At 39.0% G+C, this 27,540-nt stretch overlaps 1 protein-coding gene across 2 annotated transcripts in view; it reads right to left on the bottom strand.

The window, feature by feature from the left end:
- prkg1b (protein kinase cGMP-dependent 1b) overlaps positions 1–23,409 on the bottom strand; it is a 155,894-nt gene extending 132,485 nt beyond the window's left edge. The window contains exons 1-2 of one of the 2 annotated variants that reach the window (XM_026915240.3): positions 23,096–23,409; positions 4,447–4,613 (exon numbers count right to left, since the gene is read on the bottom strand). In XM_026915240.3, coding sequence (XP_026771041.2) covers positions 4,447–4,613; positions 23,096–23,361 — 433 coding nt within the window. In that variant the 5' untranslated portion in view covers positions 23,362–23,409. Of the gene's footprint in view, positions 1–4,446; positions 4,614–15,213; positions 15,722–23,095 lie in introns of those variants that run through there. The other variant, XM_026915239.3, reaches the window with a different exon arrangement.
- Positions 23,410–27,540: the final 4,131 nt, after the last annotated feature.

Here is a 27,540-nt window from a genome sequence, read left to right as displayed (position 1 = left end):
TTTGTTTTGTTTTCCCTGCAATTCTAATCAATTCTGTGACAGAGTTAACTCGAATCATTGATTTTTGTGCTTATAATCTCTACAACTGTAACTTAAAACACAATTTTTATGGCTATAACTTAAACTTATCTTTTGAGATTCCTATAACTAGATAGCACACTAAAACTATGAAATGTATGTATATTAGGGAACCGAGTACGAATACATTATCCTAAATGAGCAGATAAATAGATATCTGTTTTCTAAACAGATACAAATACAGATTTTTATTAGAACGCTTGCCGAAAAGGTTCACATGGCATCTAGTTGGTGTACATCAGGACTGGGATTTTACTTTCATGTGAGCGAGCAGGTCAGATATGAAGCTTACAGGACAAATAAAGACCACATTCATTAACATGAATTTACAGCAATGCCTTTACAGTGTTCATTTATTCATCTTTAGTAACTGCCTGGTCAGGGTTGTGGTAGATTAAATTACTACTAGTTTGTTTATATTTTGGTAAATTATATCTTGGAGAACAGACTAAATTTGTTAGAAAATGTCATGGGCAGGCACAAACATAAATAAGCTGGATAAAAAAACACTCCCTGCATATTTCTATTTTCTAAAAATTGAGAGAAAACAACGTTCACGTTTAGGCCCACTTTAGGTTTAAATCCAAATTACTTTTTTAATCATGCAAATTCTACTTTTTTTACAAGAGTGAGTCAAATGACAAGCTTAAAAGTGCGACCTAAATTAGATTTGAACCAAATAGTTTTTCTCTAGGGAAATCCACTCACTAAATGTTGGAACACTTGAATGAAATGGAGATTATGTAGAAAAATGATACCCTTTTGTGATACCTATTTGCAATAAACAAGGCAAAAAAAAAAATCAGTGCTTTCATTTGACTCACTCTCGTGTTTCGTAATTGAGTTAATTTCACACACCTGCAACTATTGGGCAACTGTGGCTCTCTATTTCGTAGCTGTGAGTTAATATTTCACAATTGTGACTATCTATTGCAAAATTATTTGTTAATATCTCAGAATTATGACTCAGTGCTTCCGTTTTCAATAATTGACCCACAACAACACAAATATATGCAGCCTTGTGTAAGGAAACATTCTTGTTGATTCTTTTTTCACGGGAACTGGCCACTCCAGGGGAATGTCTTAGGATGAACTGCATGTTGTGCCTGTGGTGTTGGTGTGGCTCGGTTAGGGGGTCGAAGATAGCCTATTAAGCAGAAGCACAAAGTTGCACTAACTCACAGTTGCAAGATTAAAAAATTGCAACTGGGATATATTAACTAGAGTAAAAAGTCAGTGGGGCAGTGGTAGCTCAGTGGTTAAGCTGTTGGGCTACTGATTGAGTTCAAATCCTAGCACTGCCAAGCTGTTACTACTGGGCCCTGGAGCAAGACCCCTAATCCTCAACTGCTCAGTAGTGTAAATGAGATAAATGTAAGTTGCTCTGGATAAGGGCATCTGCCAAATGTCATAAATGTAAGTTGCAATTGTGGGATAAAGTTATGTAATACTTTCTCATGTGTGGCAGAAACTAGTTTCCACAGATATTTGGAGCACTAAATATACAACTGCAGATAGATATTGACTTAGACCCCTATTGTATATACATAAATATAACCAGCAAACCCTGCTGCACTTTAAGACCTTTAAATATTTAATAAAGGTTAGTCCCAATTGACCCAAGGATCATCAAGTATTATTATGCCCCTGACTGTCAGATCACACTGTTTATTCCAGTCTAGTTTCAGGCTGTTATGAGAGATATGTGCTGTATCTCTCTCTCTACAGTAAATCTGTTGTACTGTGAGAATCTGTGTGAATTTATGGTGTCTGAAAATGAGCTGCTATGTCCTCACACTTCAAAATTCAGAGATATGCAAAATGCAGAACCTGAGCTGCAGTTACACTGATGTGTTTCACCCTGACATCCATCCTACTCCCTAATTAATTAAAACATTAGTCAAATGTGCACTGAGCACAGACTAATTTCAAAGTGTGCCTAAATATAGCTAAATTGCATATCCAGTAATCCTGTCTTAGCAAAACATATAGCAGACAACGGGGAGAGACAAAATTGTGCCTGTCCCTTTCCAAGTGCAAGATCTGAAAAGCTGTGCGAATTAAAAAGTCCCGTTAACGCCACAAGCACTGGCAGCTAGATTCTGACCCGCTGCTTGAATGTGTCAAAGCCAGAAAGCGTCAACTGAATAGCAGCCTGAAAAAGCACAGCAGGATGAAGGTTCTCGTCTGTCTATGGCTACGGTGCTGCCAAAAAGCCAAAGAAAGCCTTCGCCAGTGGAAAACCGGCCAGGTCTATAGATAAAAAAAGCGTCTGTAAATCAGCAGGCTGTCAGTTTGAATCTGCAAGGCCAGTTGTGACAAAGGAAAGTAAATCTATGGCGCAACAATGGACTCTGGAAGGCTGAGAGTCTAGGAGCTTGCTGAGAAAGGTTCTGCAATAAAGTGTACACCTCCTGCAGGGTTGTTGTTGAAAGGTAGAAAAAGGAGTCCATCAGATCTAAATCAACCCCACACACACTGGCGCAGCAAGATACCACAGCAGAATGTCATCTCCGCTGTGACAGGACCCTAGGTTCATGACAAGACTGGCAATTCAGGTGCCATTTTAAGGTGCATCACTTTTTTTTCTTCAGAACTCAATGAACGAGCAATGGGGTACGTTTGAAGTGAAATGGCTCAGCCAGAACCATTTTTTCTTTCAGGTCTGGTAATCACTTCAGATGACCTTAGCTAGAGAAGAAAACCTCAACCTCAGCCTCAGAGCTGCTGTGCAGTTGGCACCTGGGTTTAAATAAGGGTTAGTTGTCTTGCTTAAATGCAATCAGCAGCCTAGTGTGACTCGATCACAGCTCATGACCAGACAGGCACTCTGAAATCAGCACAAGTATCTTCTCCACGTCCACTCTGACCCCAGACTACACCACTGAATACCAATAAGTACAATAACCCATGTCTCCCATGTCCCATATCTAAAGAGTCCGCTACAGAGGAAGTAACTCATTACTGTTGGTCAAATTACCAGTAACACACTTCAGGATGTGCTGCTATAAGAAAATAATTATGACAAGGTGGTGTGATGCCACGCCAAAGTGGTGACAGGCCTTTCCAAAGTGTACTATTCCTCTTGTACCACAGCTATTTCCCAACAATTTAATTTTTTTTATTTGTTTCTAGCACAAAATGCTTTTTAATGTTAATTAAAAAGCAAATTAGTTTATTAAGATTTATGTTCTAGAAGATAAAAACAGTCAATCCCTCACAAGTCTCTCTTTTGCAAGACACATATTGTCATGTCACCGAGAAACCAGAAAGTCCTCTGTCCCTCGGATTCTCCTGTGGTGGAAAACTTACTGACTATTACCAAGCACTGATTTCTCTCATAAATATTAAATAAATGTCAATAAGTATGTGTTTTTCTTTGTTTTTCTTATCATAAGAGTAAATTTCCAATGCTTTCTTGATGGCATGGATGGCATTACTCTCTCTGCTTGTCAATCACAGCGACACTATGCTATCATAGCGTCTGTGAGCTCGTGTATGTGGAAGAGGGTAGATAGTGAGTGTGTTACGCTGCTTGAGCAGCAGTTTGAAAAAATACTGTAGTTCGCTTCATTTGTCTCAGAGAAAGTATGAGTTAGCCTTATTTTATAGCCTCATCCTCCAACTGGTTGGCTGCCATCATATGTTAGAGGACAGCTAACATAAGAAAAATGGAGAAAAAAAAAATCAATAATCAACTTCCGACCAATCAGCTTTGAGAATTCACCAGTGCCGTGATATAATTCATCATTGATTAAGTTAAAGTTATTTTGCAATATTAATTATTAAGACAACTTTCTTTTTCTGCTTTCATGTTCTAATCCACTTTGTGTTAACGTAAATCCTGTAACAGAGCCGTGTGTTGAATTACCTAAGCATCTGAAAACCTGCTTTTGAGCTTTGGAAAAGAAGATCATACAAGTTTAACCAGAACAAGCTTTATCGGGGGGAAAATGGATCAAGAGGCATTAAGAGAGAAACATGAAGTGACTGACATTTTCCTTTACAAACAACCTGTTATAAATAAAGGGACAAAATGGAATAGCTGAGAACTGATCTAAGTCAAATTCTTTCCACACAGACCCTCCAGACACAAGCATTCATTTCTGTCATCTGGTATGGAAGTGCAAGGCTAGTAATTTTGATAACACAAGATTTTGCAAACAATAACACTTATAACAAGCATTACTGATTAATTCTCACTATTACTGATTAAGTCTGGCAGCATTTGCATACTATACTCAGCTTATAAATGCCTGTAAGCTTTGTTTCTGATCCATTCAGTTTTAAGTAAAACCTTAATGAGTAAAACCTGAGATGAAGAATTGACTTTTTAATCTACATTTTAATTTGCACATCACTACTTACCTTCCATAACATAGACGAGTGAGCCCACGTCGCCCTCTTTAATAATGCAGCTCTCTTTGTCATATTCCACCGGGTACATGCAGTCCACTATCTCCTGGATCTGTGAGAGCTCCAGGTTCTTCATGAAATCATTGTCTAGAATGGCCTCCTTGATGAGTTCCTTGGACCTGTGGATGAAAATAACTTAATGGGTTGAGAGCTGTATATAAAATTGAACACTAGCACACAGCGCACAGGAGAAAATCAATTCACTACTCATGGTGTTTCAGTGATATCCAGGCAGCCTATATGGTCTCGGGTAAGCATGGAATTTAATGCTCTTTTCAGATAAACATTGAGATGGTTTCTCTCAGACAGACTCAAAGCACTTTCATCTTTAAAAAAACTGAGAACCAGAAAGTGGTTATTTCTTTTAAAGAAATAATGTCATGCGGACATTGACTTTGTGAAAGCAGTCAGTGCTGCCTCTCATCGGTGGATGGATTCTCGTTTACACAGAACTAAATACTAAATTACAGCCTCAGCCTTACTGATTGAGGGCTGTGCAGTATGTTTCATCTTTCTGTCGTGCATCAGGAGGCCCTGTCATTACTGGCAGAACGCCGTTCAGAGATGCCCTTTTAGAAGCTACTATTTTCAATCCATGCTCTGGTTGACTTTAATTATTTTATTATGCCGATAATGCAAAAGCGAGACGCTCCGTCTGCTTGAGATAAATCAGAACACTTTCCTTCAATTTGGGCACCAGGGCTGGGAAATGAAACATCTGCTCCAGTGAACTTGCAGCCCTGAGGAGAGCAAGAGCTAGAGAGCTGACTCGCTGATACATTTGAACTACGCCGGCTTCTTCGTTCACACTATGCGCTAATGCTTGCTGAATAGGAATATATTAGGGTCCATTTCTGTTCTATTAATATGTTAGGGTTTCATTACTGTTTTCAAAGCTCCTTCAGTGATAATCAGCTCACCAAATATCTTGTGGAAGAATGGTGTTCATCACTCCTGTACAGTTCCAGAGATCTGCAGAATCCACACCAAGGCACGATGAAGCTGTTCTTCCCAATTTGCTTACCTGCCAATTCCTACCTACCAGTTAGCTCTCCCCTATCTTATGACAACTACCAACTGGGGAGGGTAAAGCCTAACACATGCTTCCTCCTGAGACAGCCAACCCCAACATTTCAAACTGCTGCATAGCACACTTGGAGGAAAGGGCTATCTACCCTCTTCCACATCCATGAGCTCACAGATACCCACTATTGGCTAGTGTCGCTGTGATTGACAGGAGAGAGAGTATGGATTCAAATTCAGGACTCAAATTTGCGATGCCCCGACAATAGTGCAACCGTTTTTTTGTTTTGTTTTGTTTTGTTTTGTTTGTTTCACCACTCTGAAGCCCAGTAAAGCTGTTCTAGCAATACGTTTTAGCCCAACATCTTTATGCTGGCTTGTCCCATCTGTATGTCAAAGAGAACGGGCTAGGACAAAGAGAAAGTGGTGTTGTGAGCATGCTCAATTTCCTATAATACTCCACCAAGTAGAAGCTGAAAATACATTAAAAAAATGATGCCAGTCATTTCAGTTAAGAAAATAAGAACTACATAAGGCACATAGATAAACTTTTGCTAAACAAACATAACCTAACAGGCTTACTAACTAGCTAGCAGAGTAAAATAACATCTAAAATCATATTTGTTGTCATGTAAAGTTTTTGGCTGCGTAAATCAAAACCTGATTTATTAAAGCATTCACAGTGCCTGCTTATAAACAGGTTATAGATGTTTTAGGTGTCATTTCTGGATCCACTTTCAATCCAGTGACCACCGCTCCTAATTTCCAGTCTGATCCAAATCCAGGTCATACACTGCAATGCTCACACACGCCCAATTTCTAACACACGTGGTTCCTGTTTTTCTTCAATCATTCTCTACTTAAGCAGCTCAATCATGCATGTTCTTTGCCAGGTTTTGTTATCTTTTCAGCGTGCAACTCCAAGTGTTATTTCCTGATTGTTTCTTTGCTTTAGTCCTTCTGCTTTCTCCATGTTTTGATCTTGTTTTGTCATGTATTGCTGACCATTGCCTGTTTTTCACCACAATTCTGCCTTGGACGTGGATAAAATGAAGCTCAGACTTACAGCCACCTGCCTCCAATTCATGACAATTAAAAACCGAAATAAAATCATGCCTGTGTTTCTTTTTCTCAGAAACTGTTACAACTACAACATCTCTATTTTTATACTACTGTGCTGGGGCTAAACTTTTACCTGTCAAGCCTGAAGGAGAAACGGCAGGTATATGTGTGTTAACTGGCAAAGATTTGCTGCAGTTTGTATGAAATTTTTAATGAGTTGTTGCATAATGACTTGAGATCGTGACTTTGCCTGCAGCACAGATACAAGCCACAGTGGGTATTAATATGAAGATACACTCTTAATACAGATGACATTAGGACCATATCACTCGCTACAAGTATCAGACTTCGATCTTTACTGCCCAATTATGTTATCATAAAATGGAAATTTGCCCTGAATGACTCACTATACTTGGAGTTAATGGGGGTTTTCAGAACATGTAGCCTATTCTATCACCCTCCAATTTCTCTTCTTGATAAAGAGATTGCATTCAGACAACCTACTATTTCCAGACAGACTCGGGGTGACTCCGGATGCCAATAACAGGAACCATAAAAGAGATAAAGCAGAAGGGAAATTATTCATTTAGCATTTATTCTGGAACTCAGAAGGGGGCATTCTGTGGGAAGTGCTTCATTTTGTTCTAACTTTTAAAGAGCTCCTGAAATAGACGAAAACATTGGTACTACCAAGTCAAGTATGAATATTCCATAATCAAGAGTCAGTAAGGTAGTGTAAAGATATCAGACTCCATACAATGATCACGATTTTATATATCTGCATATTGAACAATACATTCAACAGACTGCATGATAAAGTAGTCTATTTATCATAACATTCGTAACTTCCTCTTTATCTCGAATCAGGGGTTTTAAAAAAACACGCTTCTCACAATCACGCTGATTTTCTCAAGCTAATACGCTAACATACTCGCATCTTAGCCAGTGCTAATATCATTGCATCTACGCCGACATCACATAGATGACAACATGAAGAAAAACACAGACTCTCTCTCTCTCTCTCTCTTGCTATACTTACTAATGTAAACCTCAACTGACTGGATTCAAATCATATAATTTCAATGGATTACTGCAATTTTATATACAGATTACACTGTCAAGTATAAACAGCTCATGTATTTCATTTGTACAAACAAATTTAATGCATATTTTATAAAAATCCAGTTGTTTTATATAAATCACATTAATTACCGTATTATAAAATATGTAGAAAATTTAAAGCAAGGTGAGATAAATACAGTCAGGTCCATAAGTATTGGGACAGCGACACAATTTTTGTAATTTTGCCTCTGTACACCACCACAATGGATTCAATCAAGATGTGATTGAAGTGTAGACTTTCAACTTTAATTCAAGGGGTTTAACAAAAATATTGCATTAACCTTTTAGGAATTACAGCTATTTTTTACATAGTCCCTCTCTTTTCACAGGCTCAAAAGTAATTGGACAAACTAATAATAGTAAAACTCATAATATTAAGATTATTTTTAATTTCTGGATGCAAATCCTTTGCAGTCAACGACTGCCTGAAGTCTTCCGTGGTCTTCCAGGCCTTTTGGTATTCCTGAAATAGCCAGTGCATGTACCAAATTGATGATTTGGCCACTCCTAATCTTTCTGCTGTCTTTCTGATAGGTCTGTTTTGTTTTTTCAGCTTAATGATGGCCTCCTTCACTTGCATCAGTGAATCATGAAACTGCTTATCCGTAAATTGTCCAATTGCTTTTGAGCCTGTGATAATGGCCATAATTCCTAAAAGGGTAATGCAATATTTTTATTTAACCCCCTTGAATTAAAGCTACATCTTGATTGCTTCATTTCAAATCCATTGTGGTGGTATACAGAGGCAAAATTATGAAAATTGTGTCACTGTCCCAATACTTATGGACCTGACTGTACATAAATTAAGACAAATAAGCTTAGTCATTCAATTAAGAAGAAATTTATATAAAAGGAATATAAAAGGACAGGCTGTAATAGCTCAGCATATAAGTGGGTTCCGTTTCCCATGGTATCTTTTTTAATGCTGGGCAAAGCATCATTAGAGCCACCGATATGTGACTGATCTGCCATGTCTCCATCTGCAGTGTGACCTATATGCCCATATCCACCATGTCAAACCGTTTTTACCTCACTTATTTCACATAGACTTCAGCTTTTCTGTAATTCGGCTCCAGATTTTGGCCTTTCAGGTGCTGCTACATTGTAGGTGTCACTGTTACTTGGCATAGACATGACAAAATACTGTCAAAATCACTTCTATTTCTATACTTCTATTTCTGAGAAAGATTTTCTTGTTGTTTACTCATCACATCAGCTCTGTGGACTTTGCCTTTTACTGAGTTTTGTGAGCATCACCAAATGCAAATCAGCTGTGCCGTGTTGGCAAATGCCTGATAATTTATGTGTGATTGTCATTCATCAACATACAGTATGTACGCGAGAATGAAGAAAATCAGCAGAAACCCGGCAGAAATGTTTAGCTTAGTTTGGCTTATGCAAATATTTACACACAACTTTACTAAATGATTGATAGAGGCCCAATGTTTTTAAAATGTTTTAAAGCAGTTTCTAAATTTTTATCAAGCAATGCCAAAAAAACATTAATTTGATTAATATATATACCCTAAACAGGCAAGGTATCCTGGGAGATACAAAGTGTAAAATTGAAAATAAATATCATATTTTGAATAAAAGTGCAAAACTGTGTTAATTGAACCCTAATGTGCTCAAAAATAGAAATCAATTAATTTTTAAGTGTTTAAAAAACACTTAATTCTTAAGTGTTTAATGTTCTTTGCCATTAGAGCATTAAGAGCACTTTGCTCTTTGCTTCCAGCGTGTTTGTAAAAGCGTTTATTTTTCTGATGCATTTTTGTAAAAAACAGATCTCAGTTTAACATAAATAAGCATAGGACCACCCTTGTCACCGTATCATCATATCATGTCTATCTGAATCTAGTATTTTCAGCCCAGTATCAAATTCAATGTATAAATAATGCTGTTGTGTGAAAGAAAGAATTTTTCTTCCATGCTTGTACAAATTGAGACTCTTCTTGCCACAGCAGGTCATCACAATGGTTGAGCTTTGAAATGTAAGACACAAACAAGGTCAAACTTTAATTACAGAAGCAAAAAAACAAGCAGGATGATTTTTTTCTCTCCTTTAAATAAATGAGGACTAAGTTCCAGTGCAAAGCGATTTTGTTGCTTAGATGCAGCTAGATAACTGTGTTGCAGTATAGATAAAAAAGACAATTAACTTATACCAGATGTTGAATTCTCAAATCTGATTGGTCAGAAGGTGTTGATTAATTTTCTATAACAGACGCTCTGACAACAGTGCTGGCTGCAAGGCAAATCACAGGTTTATATTAATAACACTCTTTCTATTACGTGACCATATCAGACATTTCCACAGATTTAGCCTTGGAGACTATAAAACAGCATCTCAGTAACAGACGTCAAATGTACTCAATCTCAAATTACAAATCCAATTGCAAAACTAATATTACCTAAATTCTTATGCAAGAAAATTAGATAAGAACTTAGGTCAAGCTAGATAAGCTACACTATAAGGCCAAAGATTTGTGGAACTAAGGGGTCTAGCCCAAAGCTGTTCCAGCATGGCAATGACCCTGTGCACAAAACAAGGTCCATAAAGACATGGTCTGCCATAGTAATGGCTAATTCCAACATATAATTATTGATATGGTGAAGTTTTCTGTAAGGAGCTATTTATTTTTCACATTTTGGAAGGAGTCTCCAGTGTAAAGCTGTAACTTTACTACATGGGAAAGTCTGAAGATGGAGGATGTTGAGTTTTGCAGTTTTTCTGTAACAAGCTGCATTTTTTCCCTTTATTAATGACTGTATATAGCTGCTATAACATAAGTGATAACAGGAACTAACTAGATTCATGGGCATTCCACAACATTAAAGGTAACTATACTAAATAAATACTAAATTGTAATAGGTGGCAATTGTAGTATAAGAGGAATAAAACTCTTTGGGATGTACTGTTACAGGAATACAATCCACTTCAGTGTACTAAGTGTGTATGCAGTATGCAGTGTTCTCAGCATGCAGCATCATGTTTTATTGCTTACTAATGAAACATGTCATAACCTTGCCAGGAGTGGAATGTAATAGACTAGAACACTGTCTATCCACACACACAGTGAAGTGGATAACAAATTATGTTTTATGCTCCCGATTGGCCCAATAGAAAAGAGGTCACCGTAATGCGCAAGTTCAAATGCCGACAACGCCACAACGACAACGTTATCTGTGGCTGGAAGTCCAAGAGAGCAAAACTGGCCATGCTTTCTGGGTGGGAAAGGTGGCACACTATCTCTCCGCCGTCAATCAGAGCACTAACCAATCATGGGCATCTGTGAGCTCATGTATGCGGAAGAGGGCAGATAGCGCTTTCCTCTGAGTGTGTTACGGCGCCATGTGTTGCAGCACGAGCAGCAGTTCCGAAGTATGTGCTTGGCTGGCTTCGTGTGTCTCAGAAGAAGCACATGTTAGCCTTCACCCTCCCTGGCTGGTAGCTGCTGGAGAGCTGGCTGGTGGATGGGAACTTGCCAAGACCAAAATTGGAGAAAATGGAGGGAAAAAAAGACTTTATGTTTTGTGGCATATATGCTATTTTGTGTATGTGTATGGGTGGGTGTTTATATATACGTGTGTGTTTGTGTGTGTGTGTGCGTGTATGAATGGCAGTTTAAACTTTCAAATATTTGAATAATGTAAAGAGTAATTTTGCCTAAAATGCCGATCCCTAATACTGACAGTTTACAGTGTCTTTTCTGCCGAACCCAATCCACAGTGTCAATGAAGGAAATCTAAATTTCATTCAAATGTTCTGTTAAAACGATTGACTGTCATTGATTGGGCATAAGATAGCACACTTTAAATTGCAAATCACATTTCCATAAATCATTTAATCACCAATGCCCTGGAGAGATTGTAATCAGAATCTGGGCCCACATGCTAGACTGACCTGACTGAAGGCTGTCTGGCGATTTATGGGGTTATTCTGTTCTCAGTGTTCTCAGGCACGCTACTAAATTTTCTTATTATAGCCCCTCAGTGAAAAACCTCCCAAAGTCTCAGATTATTGCTGGATCTATAGCATTATATTGACAGCTATATAAAATCCCTGAGGACTGATAAACCAAAAGTCCCTCCTGTTCCACCACTGCTGAATCAACTTGAAAGACTCCATGCATGCAAACACTCGATAAGCACCAAAATAAGCTTCAATAAAAGACTGGTACTGGCACTTCATTAGACCTTTGTAGACGTCAAAGACTCTCCTGTTCATTAGCAAGATCAGAAAGGACAGCGCTGCCTAGTGCCAAAGTTTCCTTTTGAGCTGGCAGCCACATGAGGTGGCTATCATTCAAGACCAGCTCCATGCGAGCCTGTCCAAAACAAGTGGCGCTTTGAGAGGAGGGTGGCCATGGAGACAGCGAATGAAATGCCACCTTTCGTCAGGCTCCACAATATCAAATGAAAGTCTTTGATATGAAGATGCATCATTAGAGCTCAGAGGAATGCCGATGCTGTATTTCAGCCACATGGAGCCTGGCTTTATTAAGCCAAGCCAAATAGATTCAGGCATCTGTTGTAGGTCAAGATGCTCACAGTGCATGCTGCAATCATCCTCTGCTTGGCTGTCCACTCATGTTCATTGTGTATTTCTTAACCTCACTTCCACTCTTTTGTTTGAAAAGATTTATGTGTGCGAGGCCAGAGAGACCAAGTCAGAGCAACGGCCTTATAAGGAGAAAGTATGCTCTCAGGGATAGACACATTCTGAGGGAAAAAACCTTTACCGAGGCCATGGATTGAGAGAATCTTATGCTGAATACTTTTTTCAAGGACTCCTTTTACTCTGAATGTCATCTTGTGCAATAAAAGGTTAGTTGAATGGCATTAAAAGCACAATGCCAAAATGAAAAAAGATTAAATATATTGTAAAGTAATGTGTCTGCATTCAGCATCTGAGCCCAGTCCCTCAGGAGTCTTGATAAGCCTCTGTCTGGGAAAAAAAAAAACAAAAAACAATAGCCTCTGAAATGGTACACACTGTTGCTTCAGGCACTGCAAACTGAAGCTGTTACACTAGTTGAGGAAAAACTTCTGATATACTCCAACCCCCGCATTTTCAAAAATAGTTTCAAAGATAGATAATGGCTAGATAAAAAGCAAATCGGTGCAAAGAGATATAATATACTTGGGAAAATTGGATGCACAGTGACATCTGTCATTATGCAATTAATATCTGGTTCAAAATGTGCACAGCCATATATACATAATCATTTCCATCCAAGGACATTCTGCCTCACTTCATGATACAACTCTGTTAACTACTGGAATATTTAATCTGACAAGAAATACACTAAATACACTCTGTTTTATATATACTGTACATGATCTGGTCCTCTCTTTGTATTCTGCTCATCGAACTACACTGACCTCTTCCACTTAGGTGTGATCATGGATATCCAGCTTCATATTGTTGTGGGCACCTTGCAATAAACACCATCACGTCACCCTGGATCTACTTCAAATTGAACACATATTAGCGTTTGCTCTCCAGACAGTGCCTGTACACATGATTAACAGAAAGAGCAGAAACCCAAAAAAGAACAGATTGCGCTCGCCCAGAGCTGAAAAGAATATTGCTTTCCACTCTGTGCTGGAAGTAAATATCTATGTCATGCAGGCACAGGGAGTTGTGAAAATGCTCTCTCACGCACAAAGAAAAAGAAAGACAGACAGAGAGAGAGAGAGAGAGAGAGAGAGAGAGAGAGAGAGAAAATGCAAAAATGGGAGACGAAGGAAGCAGAGGAATGAATACAGACGTGGGCTGAGTAATCCTGCTCCAGGAAAAAAAATTCTGCCTTGAACATCCTGCCTGCACATTATTATTATTATTGTTACAGCATTTTATACAAACAGCATTTTAATAGTCAGTGATTAACAGAAATGACCACTTAATCAGTGGCATTATGATCTGCCCACTTCAAGGAAAAGTTAGGTAGGAGGATGTCAGAATTATCTGAATGATGTTACACTATCGCATATAATCTACGATGTTATTAGCTCTTTAAAGCTACATTTAGTCCTGTGTAGCTGTTTCACTTCTGTGTTAGCACGGATGAGCTGAAGCAACAAGTGGGAAGACGACACCTGTTCGTGTCTGTGCTTAAATGGGTTGCACATTATGTATGCAGACCAAGTACACAATCCAGCCTTGCAGATCCGTCAACACTCTATGTGTTCATTCAGAGCTGGCGTCTGTGCTATCGAGATCATCAGTGAAGCAGGGAGAAGTACAAAGCAGACGTCAATGCCTGACAGCAAAAACCCTGTTGAAATTAATCATACAGCCGTCCTGATATTAAGTCCAGCTGGACAGAAATGAGCAGCGTGCATGCTGACTGAACACAGGAACAGTGGATTTTGCTGTGTAGCTGTCACAATGGAGTCCCAGTGACAGAAAAGGAAAAGCGTTGACGTCAAAGGTACGATTATATCACTACGCAGCAAAATTCCCAGTGTTGGATATGCTTAAGTTCATACATTCACTCATCTTTACTAAACACTTTATCCTGACACCTAACATACACATTCACACCAATTTAAAGTAGTCCGGCATTCTCAAACTTTGTGCAGCCAAGGACCTGTTTAACTATTAAATAAATTCCAGGTACTCCTTCAGTACAGTTTTTTATGAACACAAAAATATTAATCTTATTATTTAAAATATGTATAATATTATTTTAGCTATTTATTAGAGCCATAAATCTTTTCACTTCTGAACTTTCCACTGACACGGCATATTAGGTCCAAATTGACCTTCTTTATAGACTACATCATGTTTTGGAGGTATTGTAGTTTGGATGAAACCCATATTCAAAAGACCAATTGGTCAAATAGGTTCATAAGAACAGGGCATCCGAAAAGCCAGGGACCAATGGGGATATATCAAGCAAAATCAGGAAAAAAAAAAAAAAAAAAAAAAAAAAAGTGATATAGTGGTGTAGAAAATGTGTAGAGCACATGGTAGAAATAATAAATACAAAATTACGTATATGTAGTTTTACTCTCGTTGGATGAGTCCTGACTTTTCAGACACCCTGTAAAAGAACTCAGTAATAAACATCATAAATTTTGATAATCCACTGCTGTAACAAAAACAAAATCCAACACTCCCTGACTATGCTTCACGGACCCCGCACTGACAACACAGTAACCAGGAACATCTGGAAGGTTTTTGGGAAGAACCTGGAGTAAGCAGAGGATGCAACCGAGTTCAGGATCGAAACCAGGCACCTGAAGCTGCTCCACCATTCCACCTGTATGATTCCAGCTAGACACATACACTGAATGAAACACATAAGGTTTCATTCAAACATCTAGACAGTGCATGAGGTACTGTAGGTACCATTAATCGAACAGTGGGGATCGTCCTATGCTGTGACTTTAATCCTTGGATAACTTAAGTACACTTTCACAACTTGAAGACTCTACAAACACACCACATACATGCATGGATCATGTGTGAGCGTGTGAGCGGTTTATTTGGAGACCTACTCTGGGCTCTTGGGGTAGAAGGGCAGGGTGACTTGGCTGAGATCCTGGATGTCCAGGGCGGTTGGTTCAGCTGAGATGGCTTGCCGTTTGGTCCTCTGCTGCTCCTGCAGCTCGTTCTGTTTCTGCTGGACCTGCTGTGTGGCTGGTCTGATCACAGAGCGGTACTTATCCAGCTCAGTCTGTAGTTTCTGGATCAGCTCATCTTTCTGGTCCAGCTCGAGCTCCAGCTCGTCGATCAGCGCGTCCCTCTGCCTCAGCTCCTCGATCTTCTCCTGCAAGGCGTACTGCAGGTCGCGCAGGGTGCCCATGCTCCCCTGATGCTCTCCGAGCTTCCAGCTGACTGTGGCAAGCGCAACAAAAGCTGTCAAGCTGTCACAAAGCCGCGCGCACGTGATCACTACTGAGGAAATCAACGCAAAAAGTCACGCGCGCATACGAATTCCCGATGCATCGCACTCGGAAAAAAAACACCGCACGCACACATATACACACACACACACACACACACACACACACACAAAGTTGTTTGTGTTCTTTTCTCACGCACTTCTCACGCACATGGTCTTACAGAACCGCTCAGACGCGCGAGCGCTCCCGGAATGCCGAAACACTTCGCTTTTTTTCTGCTTTTTTTTTTTTTTTTTTTCCGTCTGGAGTAACGCGTTCGCGCGACTCTCCTCCGCGAGGCGCTCAGCCAATCAGAAGTCGCACGTGGACAGCAGTGAGCCAATGAGAGCGCTCGGGTACTTGAGGCTGTCTGGAAAACCTGTTACACTCCCATGCTAACACTACAACAGCTCCTGAAGTTTGGGAAGCGTCGTGACACTGGTGGAGGAAATACAAGCCATAAAGTGTGTCAGAATGAATTCAGATATATAAATTACCCCGTACTGTTCATAAATATGAAGGTGAAATGTTTATGTCTTATTCTAAAGTTGCATGGCTGTTGTTAAAGCTGACTGGAAACTATTTTGAATGACTTGGGAATGTTTGGGAATTTGGGAGACATATTTTCACTGGGTTAGGTCCTTACTTTCATCCTCAATTACATTTAGACATTATTTATTTATAGCATACTTATTCACTGACTCAATAAATCTAAATTTTAATAACTGAATTCTGCAAATTCATCATTTACATATTCTATACTGTATATGTTACAAGCTGTTGGCCTGAGTAACATTCTATAATTCATTTCTTACCACAATAACAGTAACTGGGTTATTTCCAAATTCATAACTTCTAAGTTATATTTTCACAATTTCGTTGTACCCTGTGCAATGACAATAAAAAATCTATCTCTCAATACTTTCACAATATACCTGAATAGTCCCTATATCTTGATGATGTGACTGTGATTGTTAAAGCAGATAAAACTCCTCACTGGATAATGAGCAAATAAAATAGTTTAATTCATTTTCCCCTAAAGTTTTGTTTTTGTGTGTGGCGTATTTTCACAGCGGGTAGCACTGCCATCTCAAAGCTCCATGGGCCTGGATTTGATCCTTAGCACATGTTAGAGTCTGTGTGGAGTATCTGTGCCGTGTTTTTCTCCCCGTGTCTGTATGGGTTTCCTCCGGGTTCTCCGGTTTCCTCCCAGAAGCGTACTAGGAGGTAGATTGGCTACACTAAATTGCCCCTAGATGTGAGTGTGTGTGTGAATGTGTGTGCATGGTGCCCTTTGATGGACTGGAGTCTCATCCAGGGTGTATTCCCGCCACACATTGTTCCCCAGTGTTCTCAGGATAGGCTTCGGAGCCACAGCAACCCTGGCCATATGTTTTCACAATTGTGTGTGTACCTGTTGAATATAATGTTTGTTTAGCAATGACCTGTTCCCAACATACCTTTCAGTTGAGATCAAACCAAATCAGTTTGATATTCCAGCAAGACCAAGATCACATGATTGTCTGAACGGCTACATAAAATGCATATATTTTTGAACTGGAATTTTCATGTCCCAGTTCAAGTTCATAAAGAAATCTCAGTACACAACCATTTGAAAATATGCATTTTATGTAGCCGTTCAGACAATCATGTGATCTTGGTCTTGCTGGAATATCAAACTGATTTGGTTTGATCTCAGCTCTTCAGTCTTGGATTCTGTAGTGTGAGTAAAGCTCTTAGGCTGTGTAATCTCATCTGATTGCCTGTTCTTTGCAATCATATTGAATTCACTACTGGTATGGAAAAGAAGTTGGGAATATTTGATGCCCTCCATTACTTTTCCCCTTTGGTGTATGCTTTTCTTATTAAACCTTATCAATACAGTTATAGATCGTGTGTGTCATAAGATAATCTATGTGGAACTTCCTCTAGTGTTTGAAATGAAGACCATATGTGGTTGCTTATGTTCTACTGTTACCCACCCACCCCTTTGTGAAATATTCTGCTCTACCAGGGCTACCCTAAACAGATGGAGTTTTAATGATCCGCAGCAAACACTGAGGATATCTCCAATGAAGCATCTGTGTGAGAACCATCAAACCCACCAGGTTCATTTCATAGCCTTTGTGCAAAAGAGACTAAACGAGTCACATATTTTCTGCACCGATATGCCTAATAAACAATGACTACAGATTTTACTGTGCCATGCTAAATGCTGGAGCGGCAGGTAGTGTTGTGTCAATGGTTGTGCCTGAGTCATCCAGGTTCTCTGGTTTCCTCCCATCTCCCAAAACATGCCAGTAGGTGGACTGGCTGCTCTAAATTGCCCCTAGGTGTGAATCAGCATGGGTCTGTGCATGTGTGTGTGTGTGTGTGTGTGCATGGTGCTCTGATGAATATATGACAATATAAGTGTCATATTGTTGTGCAAATCCTTAATTTAATTCTCCATATAGAAATTATTTTTACAAAAGGTAAATATAGAATACTGTGGAAAGTACTGCATTACCATATCTAGTAGACCATATCAGATCTGAACATATTGTTTGAAAAAAGGATCAAATGCTCCCTCTTGGGGTACAAAGAAAGTATGACAACCTTACTGGATTGAAACAGTTCTCGTAGGTCCACCAAGCCACCATGTAGGCAAGTAAGTATATAAGATTATTTTTGTTCTGTATATAGTTAAGAAACAGCCCTGATTAAAATCAAGCAAATCCAATAATGCATATGTCAAGATTAAATTATGTAATACTTTTTTGGTTTATAATATTATCATGATATTGTATTTTCCTAGTTTTCTTTTTAAAAAAAAAAAACAAAAAAAAACCTTTTCCTTAGTCAACCGTTTTTCAAACTTTGATGTGAACAAAATACTTTTCAAGAATTACACATGAAGTGCTCCATCATTTTTGACCAAAATAAGGACCCTTAGGAAATAGTTGTCCTTTTGCAGTCTTCTGAGCATGATATATTTTATCTCTGAAGCACAAACCTTTCCCAAATATGCTGCCTACCTGCTAAGCCAACCTCCGTGCAAATCTAACATGATTGATGTGGCAATAATTTGAAGTGTCCATTATAACAATTTGGTGCATGCTGGATAGCAATATTTCATATTCCTTCCTAGCCTTTTTTTATCTCATTTCCATGAGAGCTCCAATTTAAATCTATCCCATTCATTACGGTGAATTACAGGCCCAATTAGGGCTCCGTGGCATTCTCACTGAAGACGCACAAGGAGTCTGGGGAGCACATCAAAGTGTCACGACAAGATGCGATGCAAATGCAGCAAGGGCCGGCGTGACAAACCCAGGAGCCTTTTATCTGTCCCCACAAGTTAACGCACTGTCCACACTCGAGTGCTTTTCAAGGAGCTTGTTGATTATATAGGGAGTGCTAAATTCAAACATGCAGGCCATGTGTGGGAGGCAGACTGTCCTAAAACACAAACATGTCCTTTTTTCTTCAGGGACGAGGCTGTGTTTACTTGTAAAATTACAATTTTACTAAAGCTTATTAGAATCTGTCTGACCTAAGTTTGATAAGAGCCTTAGAATGATTGTAGAATATATTACATGTTGGTATGGGAAGTTAACACTTTACAATATTGTATAGGGACTAATGAATGAACAGTACTACATTAACACCTAAGTCACTCCTGTTAACTATTAATGAATATTGGGTAATTACTCAGTAAGTAATAAGAAAGTAAGGATTTGTTAGTTCATTATGAACTAAGCAATAATTACAGTATTATATACTGCATCTCATGGCAAACTACCTATTAAAGAACTACTAGCTGATGATGATGAAGCATTCTACTGCAACACTTCATCACCTACAATATCAATATCAGTTGTCTGTTATTATAATAAACATAAAAAGATGTGCTCAGAGTATGCAGAGGTCAAACACACCCTGTAGTCACCACTGTCCCTTCTGAACTCTCTTTGAACCTTTATATGTGGCAGTATGAGCCAAATTGCACGTTTGACCTACAAATGGGACTCCAGCTATTACACTAGTGTCTAGGAGAATAGATTTCTCCGATCATTCTTTTCTGCAGTAGAAAGTATGTCAGTGGTTTTTTGAACGATCACAAAGCGATGACTCACATAAATACATCACACTGTGTATAGTGCCTTACTTTCATAGTCTCTGAAATATGCTTTCCAAATATTACAGAATGAGTAAGTACTTTGTGTATGTCACGTAATGACTAAAGTGTTACTGTGTCTTTCCTCAGGAGTTATGCTGCATTCAACGTACTGCGGAAGATAGCTAGCTAACTGTGATGAGTGATGTAAAAAGGCTGCCTGAGGCATGTGACCATAAAGGCATGAAACATTGAATAAAGTCACAAAGGTAATGGGATGCTAAGCCATGGATGTCTTTACGAGAATTTTACAATCAATCACAGGAAGCCATTGTATGTAGAAATGCAATACTCCAGCCTGGAAGAGACAAAAGCATGAACCTATGTTTCAGCATCAGGTAATGATAATAGTGGTCTAATTTTAGCAGTAATAGAGATGAAAAAGGAAGTTGGTTAAAATAATAATTAAAATTACTGTATATTTACCAAGGATTAACTATGTATGTATGTTCTGCACTGTAATGCGTTACCTATGGGAAATGTAAACCTGACTAGAACAAGCTTTATAAGACAAACTACTGCAATGGTTGACAAAAAGACAAACATTTTTATCTTTATTTATCTCAGTCTACTAAATGGACACATTACTTCATTTTGGAAGCCAGTTGACTGTTCTTACATGTGAAACCCTGTAAAATTTCTGTTTGGGCATCACTATACAGACTTGCTGTAATTTGGTGACATCTAGTGGGGCAAATATAAACTAGCATGAACTGACTAGCTTATAACAATAAATACGATGCATGACCTTAACTCTACTTTCAGATTTTTTTAGCTCTATCTTTCAAATAAACTGCCAAGAAAACTAATCATCATAGGTTCCTATGTTTTATTACACTTTAATGACTATTATGACCACAGACCTAGCAACATGATACAGAATAGCAATTAAATAAGGAAACCTATATCTGTAATCTGTTACTTATTAACTGCTCACTCTCAGATCCTACCTCAAAATGAATGCTTTATTAAAGGCAAGACTATTTGGAGGGTAAACTTGATAAGTCAACAGAGCAAACACTCAGAGACAGTGCTAGTATTAACTGTAAAACAAATATGTGGTGTGCATAAAGAGCCTAATTATAGTGATAAAGATTTCGACCTTTTCCGTTTAGATTAGATTAGATAAATCATTTCTAACATTTCTCAATTCATTTAACATTAAATAATAAACACTTCTCAATTCAGTTTTTAAAGTTTAGAGTTTTTTTTAAAGGTCATTTAACCAATAATGCTAAAGTATAGTGTTCAAACAACTGGCAGTGTATGTTCCATTATTTAATAACGATTTTCACTAACTGGAATCCAGGTTGCGTGTAAGGCTAGGATAAAACCTAACAAATTGCACGCCTGTATATGGCAGGAAGTTCATCTACATTAAATATGTAACAGCAAGCATTAAATATTCAGCAAGGTTAGGATCCAGGAGGTAAGCTGTGCATGAGTGGGGAGGGAGGGGGAACTGCACAAAGACTGCTTTCACATCTGAAAGAGCATCCGTCTGTAATCTGTGGCCAGTAGCACCGAGCACTGAAGGAGATGTGTTGATATTTTGCTAAAAATGGAGCAGGACGTGCGTTTTGCAAACAGAAAATAAATGCGAGAAGGAGAGAACTTCATGCAAACACGTAAAGCAAATTTCCTGTATGTCCAGCTCGATACTACTGAATGTCAAAGGTGCTATTTAAAAGTTTATCCAACAGTAGAAACGTTGCTGTGTATATGCTACACTCTCAGAAATAAAGGTACCAAACTTGTGCTGTAGTAGGACCACCAAGGGGGCATCTTTTTATCTTTAGCATGTATCTTTTACCTTAAATTGTGAATATAATGTACCTTTAAAAAGAATTAAAGTACATTATTAAAGGCCTACACCACATGTACCTTCTTAGTTACCCATAAGCGTACCATTTGATGCTATACAGAGATGTATCCTGAGCTCCAGCCAGTCCGTGAAAGTGTACATTTATACACAATAGCAGAAAAGTAGAAAAGATGTATCTTTGGTGATACCGCCCCAGGGACAAGGAAAAGTGCAGTTTGGTAAGCTTTTTTTTTTTTTTGAGAGTGTAGTGAGCTGAATCAATTAAGTGAAGTGGTTCAGATCATGTGATTCACCCCTTTTACAGGATTTTCCCACTGTAAATAGTTATATATGTTTATCTAGGCTTAAATGTTTACCTGATGTGTTTCTTTGCAGCTTGTGCATAGAAATCTTAATTCAAACTCTAAGAAACTGAGAAAAAGCTTATCTGATTTGAGGTGATTGGGTTTATAATTATGTAAAAATGCGCTCATATGCATTCATATGAAGGGAAAAACATGACCTCCTGGGTCGAAATTCTGAGAATTAAAAGGCGACTCGGCTAATAAATCAATAAATAAATGATAGTAGACAAGTCATCTAGTTTTATATGCTCTTTTCCGGGGCAATATTCTCGATTGACCTGAAGAAGTCATGTTATTACATGTTGCAAAAAAATCTGTGCATAGAAAAATGAACACCTACACTGTAAAATTTACAGCGAATTACTAGCAGCAGAGTTGGCAGTAAAGTATTTTACATTTACAGTAATTAACCGTAAAAGCATAGTCACAGTAAAGTACTGTAATATCTTACAGATAATTATTTTACAGTATATTACTGTATGTAATATACTGTAAATTTTGTAAACTTGTAATTTCCGTGTTACTTGCAAATAAAAAGAAATGATAGTATAAAATATGATCAAGTACATTTGCTCATTTGGATGAAGCAATACAACTGAGCAGAAGACTCAGGGGCTTGCTCAAGGACCCATCCATGGCAGTTTGGCAGTTCTGGGGTTTGCACACAAGAGCTTTTGAGCTGCAGCTCACAACGTGAACCACTGAACCACCACAACTGAGGCAAGTTTTCCCAAGTATATAAAGTTAAACTCAAGGTCGACACAGAGGAGCATTTTTACCACTCTCAGCCATGCCAAAAACCTTAGATATCCCACTATGCATTGCGTTTTTTGGTATTTTACTGTAAACCAATGCACTGCTCTAATTGCCTAATTGTTTACAGTACAATCCTGTAAAAAAAAATAATTATTGTGCTGCAAAATAAACACTGTAAATGTTTACAGTCATTCTTAGAGTGTCCAGTGTTGAGACCAGGGGTTTACAGCCCATGATTCGGACACAAATTTTGTTTGACACTGTAAGAGGAATTGAGCACAACTTGTGTTATTAAAACGTCCTACATGGAGAATTAGTAGTGGATCATTTTCCTGTGCTACTAATGACACAACCCTGGTGTTAACTTTGTGTCTGTGAGCAATTAGAGCAATGAAAACATTTTTGCCTTGCCTGTCAGACTTGGGGATTTTGCGGAAAGCCTCTGCGGTGAGCTCGGTGAAGGAGGTGAAGCTTTGCGGCTCTGCTGAGATGCCCTGCGCGCGCCTGGTCCTCGGTCCGATCATCTGCGCGCTCGGTAACACCGACTGACATTTGTGCAGCTTCCTCTTCAGCTCCTGGATCTCCTCTTCCTTCTCTCCGAGGCGTCTTTCCATCTCCTTAATCCTTTCATCCTTCATCACAAGCAGCTTGGCCAGATCCTCGTCCAAATCGCTCATCTTGGAACTTTGGCGCTCGCGACGAAGAAAAGCCGGTGCCGGTGCCGGTGGTGCGTGTGCGCGCGCGCGAGAGAGAGAGAGAGAGAGAGAGAAAGAGAGAGAAAGAGAGAGAGACAGAGTCTTCAGATCTCCCGCGTGCAATGCAAATGGAAGAGGGGGTGAAATGACGTGGTGCTCACCCCCCCCCCCCCCCCCCCCCCCCCCCCAATACACACACACACACACACACACACACACACACACACACACACACACACCCAGTTAATTAACAGCTGTGTGTGTGTGTGTGTGTGTGTGTGTGTGGCATTAAAAAATCAGTACTGTACTGGCCACTGTACTGAGTGCTGAGTGTGGAGAAAAACTTGTGCACTTTGTGCTGCTCGCCTGAATAGCTCGCATGAGCATAAGACATGAAGGCTGAGGTGCTTCCCGCGTAACTCGACTCTCTGCTTGAAGATCCAGCCCTGTGGATCTGATGCTGCTGCTGCAGAGATGCTTCATGAGCTCCAGCCTGCCAGTGATGTGTCAGACTGATGAGTAGACCCAGAGAAAGCGTCCTGCCTGAGAGCTTTGACACACGCAAGTCTGGTGTATAAATCAATACACAGGAAGCTCAGTGGAGCAAATTTCATCTTTGCCTTTCACTCTGAGAATAGAGGTTGCACACTCTACTTTGTTTTACTTTGTGCATTAGTGTGCCTTTATGTATATATCTTTATCCCTTTCACAAATAACCGAATGTACATAATTGACCTGTAAAAAGAATTTCAAGCGAGTTTTATAAAAAGCACACAACATGCACCTTTTCACTGATACCCTTGATGCTTTTATTTCTGAGAGGGTGTGTGTTATAGACTTTCTCATTGAAGATTTTAAGGCAAGACACTATAGGTGAGTAGGGTAATGAACAAAAAAAAAGTCTATATACTCTATAAGGTCAAAAGTTTGCAGACATCTGACCATTATGCCCATTATTGTGAGTCTTCCCCAAAAGTTGGTAGCACACATTTACATTTACATTTACATTTACGGCATTTGGCAGATGCCCTTATCCAGAGCGACTTACAGAAGTGCTTTGAAGTCTATCAAAAATACATTCTGATACTGGCTCGCTAGGTCACAAACTAGGAATACTATCAGTCCAAAAACTCTGATGGGGAGGTAATAGACAAGTGCCAATTTAAGTACTTTAGGAAGCAGTAAGTCTTTAGACGTCGTTTGAAGACTGCCAGTGACTCAGCTGTTCGAACATCTAGGGGAAGTTCATTCCACCACCTTGGTGCCAGAACAGAGAAGAGTCTCGATGCATGCCTTCCTTGTACCCTGAGAGATGGTGGGACCACTCGAGCAGTGCTAGAGGATCGGAGGGAGCGTGGTGCCGTGCGAGGTGTGATAAATGCTTTGAGATAAGTGGGTGCTGGTCCGTTTTTGGCTTTGTAGGCAAGCATCAGTGTTTTAAATCTGATGCGGGCAGCTACAGGAAGCCAGTGGAGGAAGCGTAGCAATGGGGTGGTGTGGGAGAACTTAGGAAGGTTGAAAACCAGTAGTGCAGCTGCATTCTGGATTAGTTGCAGAGGACGAATGGCACTCAGAGGCAGACCTGCCAGGAGTCAGTTGCAGTAGTCTATGTATGCTGTAGCATTAAGAGTTTCCTTCACTGGAACTAAGATACCCAAACATGTTCCCCGTGCACAAAGTGAGCTCATAGAGGACATGGTTTGCCAATGTTGGAATGGAAGAACTCGAGTGTCCTCCACTGGAACGCTGACCGCACCCCAGACCTCCTCATCCAACATCAGTGCTTGACCTCACTAATGCGCTTGTGGCTGAATGGACAAATCCCCACAGCCATGCTCCAAAATCTACAGGAAAGCCTTCCCAGAAGAGTGGAAAAACCACACATGGGTGTGATGGTCAAGTGTCCACAAACTGGTCATATAGTGTATCACATTCAATCTTTGCCAATTCATTACTGCTATTCTTCCAAGTACTTTTGTATTGGAAATCTTTCAAAATTATACATTTATTTATCCAAATAAGGCTTCAGCTAATTCAATATGTGCAAACTTGCATACTTAATAAAACCAGTCTTTGGGTGATGTTAATTCAGTTAAAATGTTTATCTCACTGTGAAGACAAGTTTCTTTTTCTCAAGAAAAGGACTTTTACAAAACAGGGTTGGAAAATCCTTTTTTATTGTTTAACCAAGAAAACACCACAGGCTGGTGTAAATGTTTTGGTCATTTGTTCAGTATAAATTCTAACATAAATCCAACAGATATCGACATTTTGGAAAACTGTCATGAGCCCAGATCATCTAGAATCAGAGTCTTTTGGGTGTTAAACTCATTTAAAATGTGGTTTAATGTTTATGCACTGTAGTAAGAGGGGTTTATAAGACTTATAAAGGAAATTGACATGTACATCATACTGACACATAAATTGACATTAGGGGTGTAATGCAATGACATTATCTGTATCTGTATAGGGTTAGGGTTTTTTTTGTTGTGTTTTAATTTTTTTAATTAAATATGACCATACTACTATGCCTCTGGAAACACTGGAAAGCACAAGAGAAAACAGAAACCCTTTACTTAGTTCTATTTCCCAAAATATAAACAAACTAGTGGCCTTTTTTAAAGTACCGCAACCATGACCAGGCAGTTACTATGTAAATGCATTGTGCAAAACACATGATAGTAAAAACTGCCAAATCTCTTGGGATCTTAATCCTGATGCACACCTCTAGTTTCAGCCAGATGCCCTGTGAACCTTTCTGGCAATCTTTTTTTTTTTTTAAAGTGCACCTCCTATTCATATCTGTGTTTGTATTCATTTAGAACAAATTATCTGTTAAATCGGATCAGGAAACAAGCTTTTCACTGCTTGCTTTGGATAATTCTATTACTACAGTTCAAGAGAAGACATGTTATAGATGCAGTTTATCCAAAATTTCAGAAAAATTCAGCATTTTGTCATGCATCAACAGTGTTTCCACCTGTAGTGTCTTGCGTTAAAAGGATCAGATATAGATATTCAACTCCAGGTAATGTTACAGCCCATTGCTATCAAGGAAAATGCTAGTCTGATTATCATATATTACTATAATTGTATATTTCCTAATAGCCAGCTTCTTTTGAGTGAGTATTTCTGATCTATTTTGTTTTGCATAACTCTTAACATGAACACTGATGGTTTATATGAGTGCCTGAAATCCTCTAAACATTGACTAAAGTTAATCTTTACAAACCCACTGGTATGGCGAAACCTTTCGCCTCAGGTCCAGTGCGTTATGAAAGCAAGCCTCAGGCTTTACACTGAGCTATTTTTCAGAGGTCACATGGGATACTCTATTTATGTTTGATACAATAATGGAGACTTGACCTTGTTTTTTTTTTTTCTGTCCTTACAAGCAGGTCACATTGACTCCGATTCACAAAATTTGAGTGTACCTTGCATCTCAGATCCCATGTATGTGTGCGTTCTCTGGGGAGTGAGCTCAGCTTTCACTGGCAGCCTGGCAGACATTAGTCACCAGCCTTCCTGTAATGCATACAATTTCTCTTGTCGGAACTGTGGAAGGCCTCTAATGTGAAGACAGGATGCTGCAAAATCGATAATGTTTATCTCCATCCGACCATCTAGATGGAGAGGGAGGAGGAGGGAGTGAGAGCATTAGCTGCTCGGATGCTGCTGAAAGGCTGTATGCGTGTGTGTGTGTGTGTGTGTGTGTGTGTTTGTGAATAGAGATTTACAGCTATGGGTCAACAGCATGAATGGACACACATTAGCTTACATAGTACAGAGAAAAGAAATAAGAGATGCTTAATGAGAGATGCTTGAGAAATAAAAGAAGCCCCATTTTAGAAGTTCTTTCTATTTAAATTATTATTTCTATTTGTTATTATATTATTTCTATTTACTGTATATTATATTAGAAGTTCTTTCTATTTATATTATTGCAGTGTTAATAGTGGTTCATCATCATGTATACAGCATTTAATTATTTTCAGCCCCTCAAACACACTCAGGTGATGAGGAGATGTTTATTTTTAGGGCCACTCTCTCGTTCTCTTTTGTTCTCCCTTCAGTATAACAGATTACTTCTGCACTTGCCATAATTACCAGGGGATCAGGCTCGTATTTTCAACACCTCACTTGTCTGCATGCATCCTGTAT

Source organism: Pangasianodon hypophthalmus, chromosome 12, assembly GCF_027358585.1.
Source record: "Pangasianodon hypophthalmus isolate fPanHyp1 chromosome 12, fPanHyp1.pri, whole genome shotgun sequence".
NCBI lineage: Eukaryota > Metazoa > Chordata > Actinopteri > Siluriformes > Pangasiidae > Pangasianodon > Pangasianodon hypophthalmus.
The sequence above is the reverse complement of the archived record's forward strand: the minus strand, read 5'-3'. Positions and strand labels throughout refer to the sequence as shown.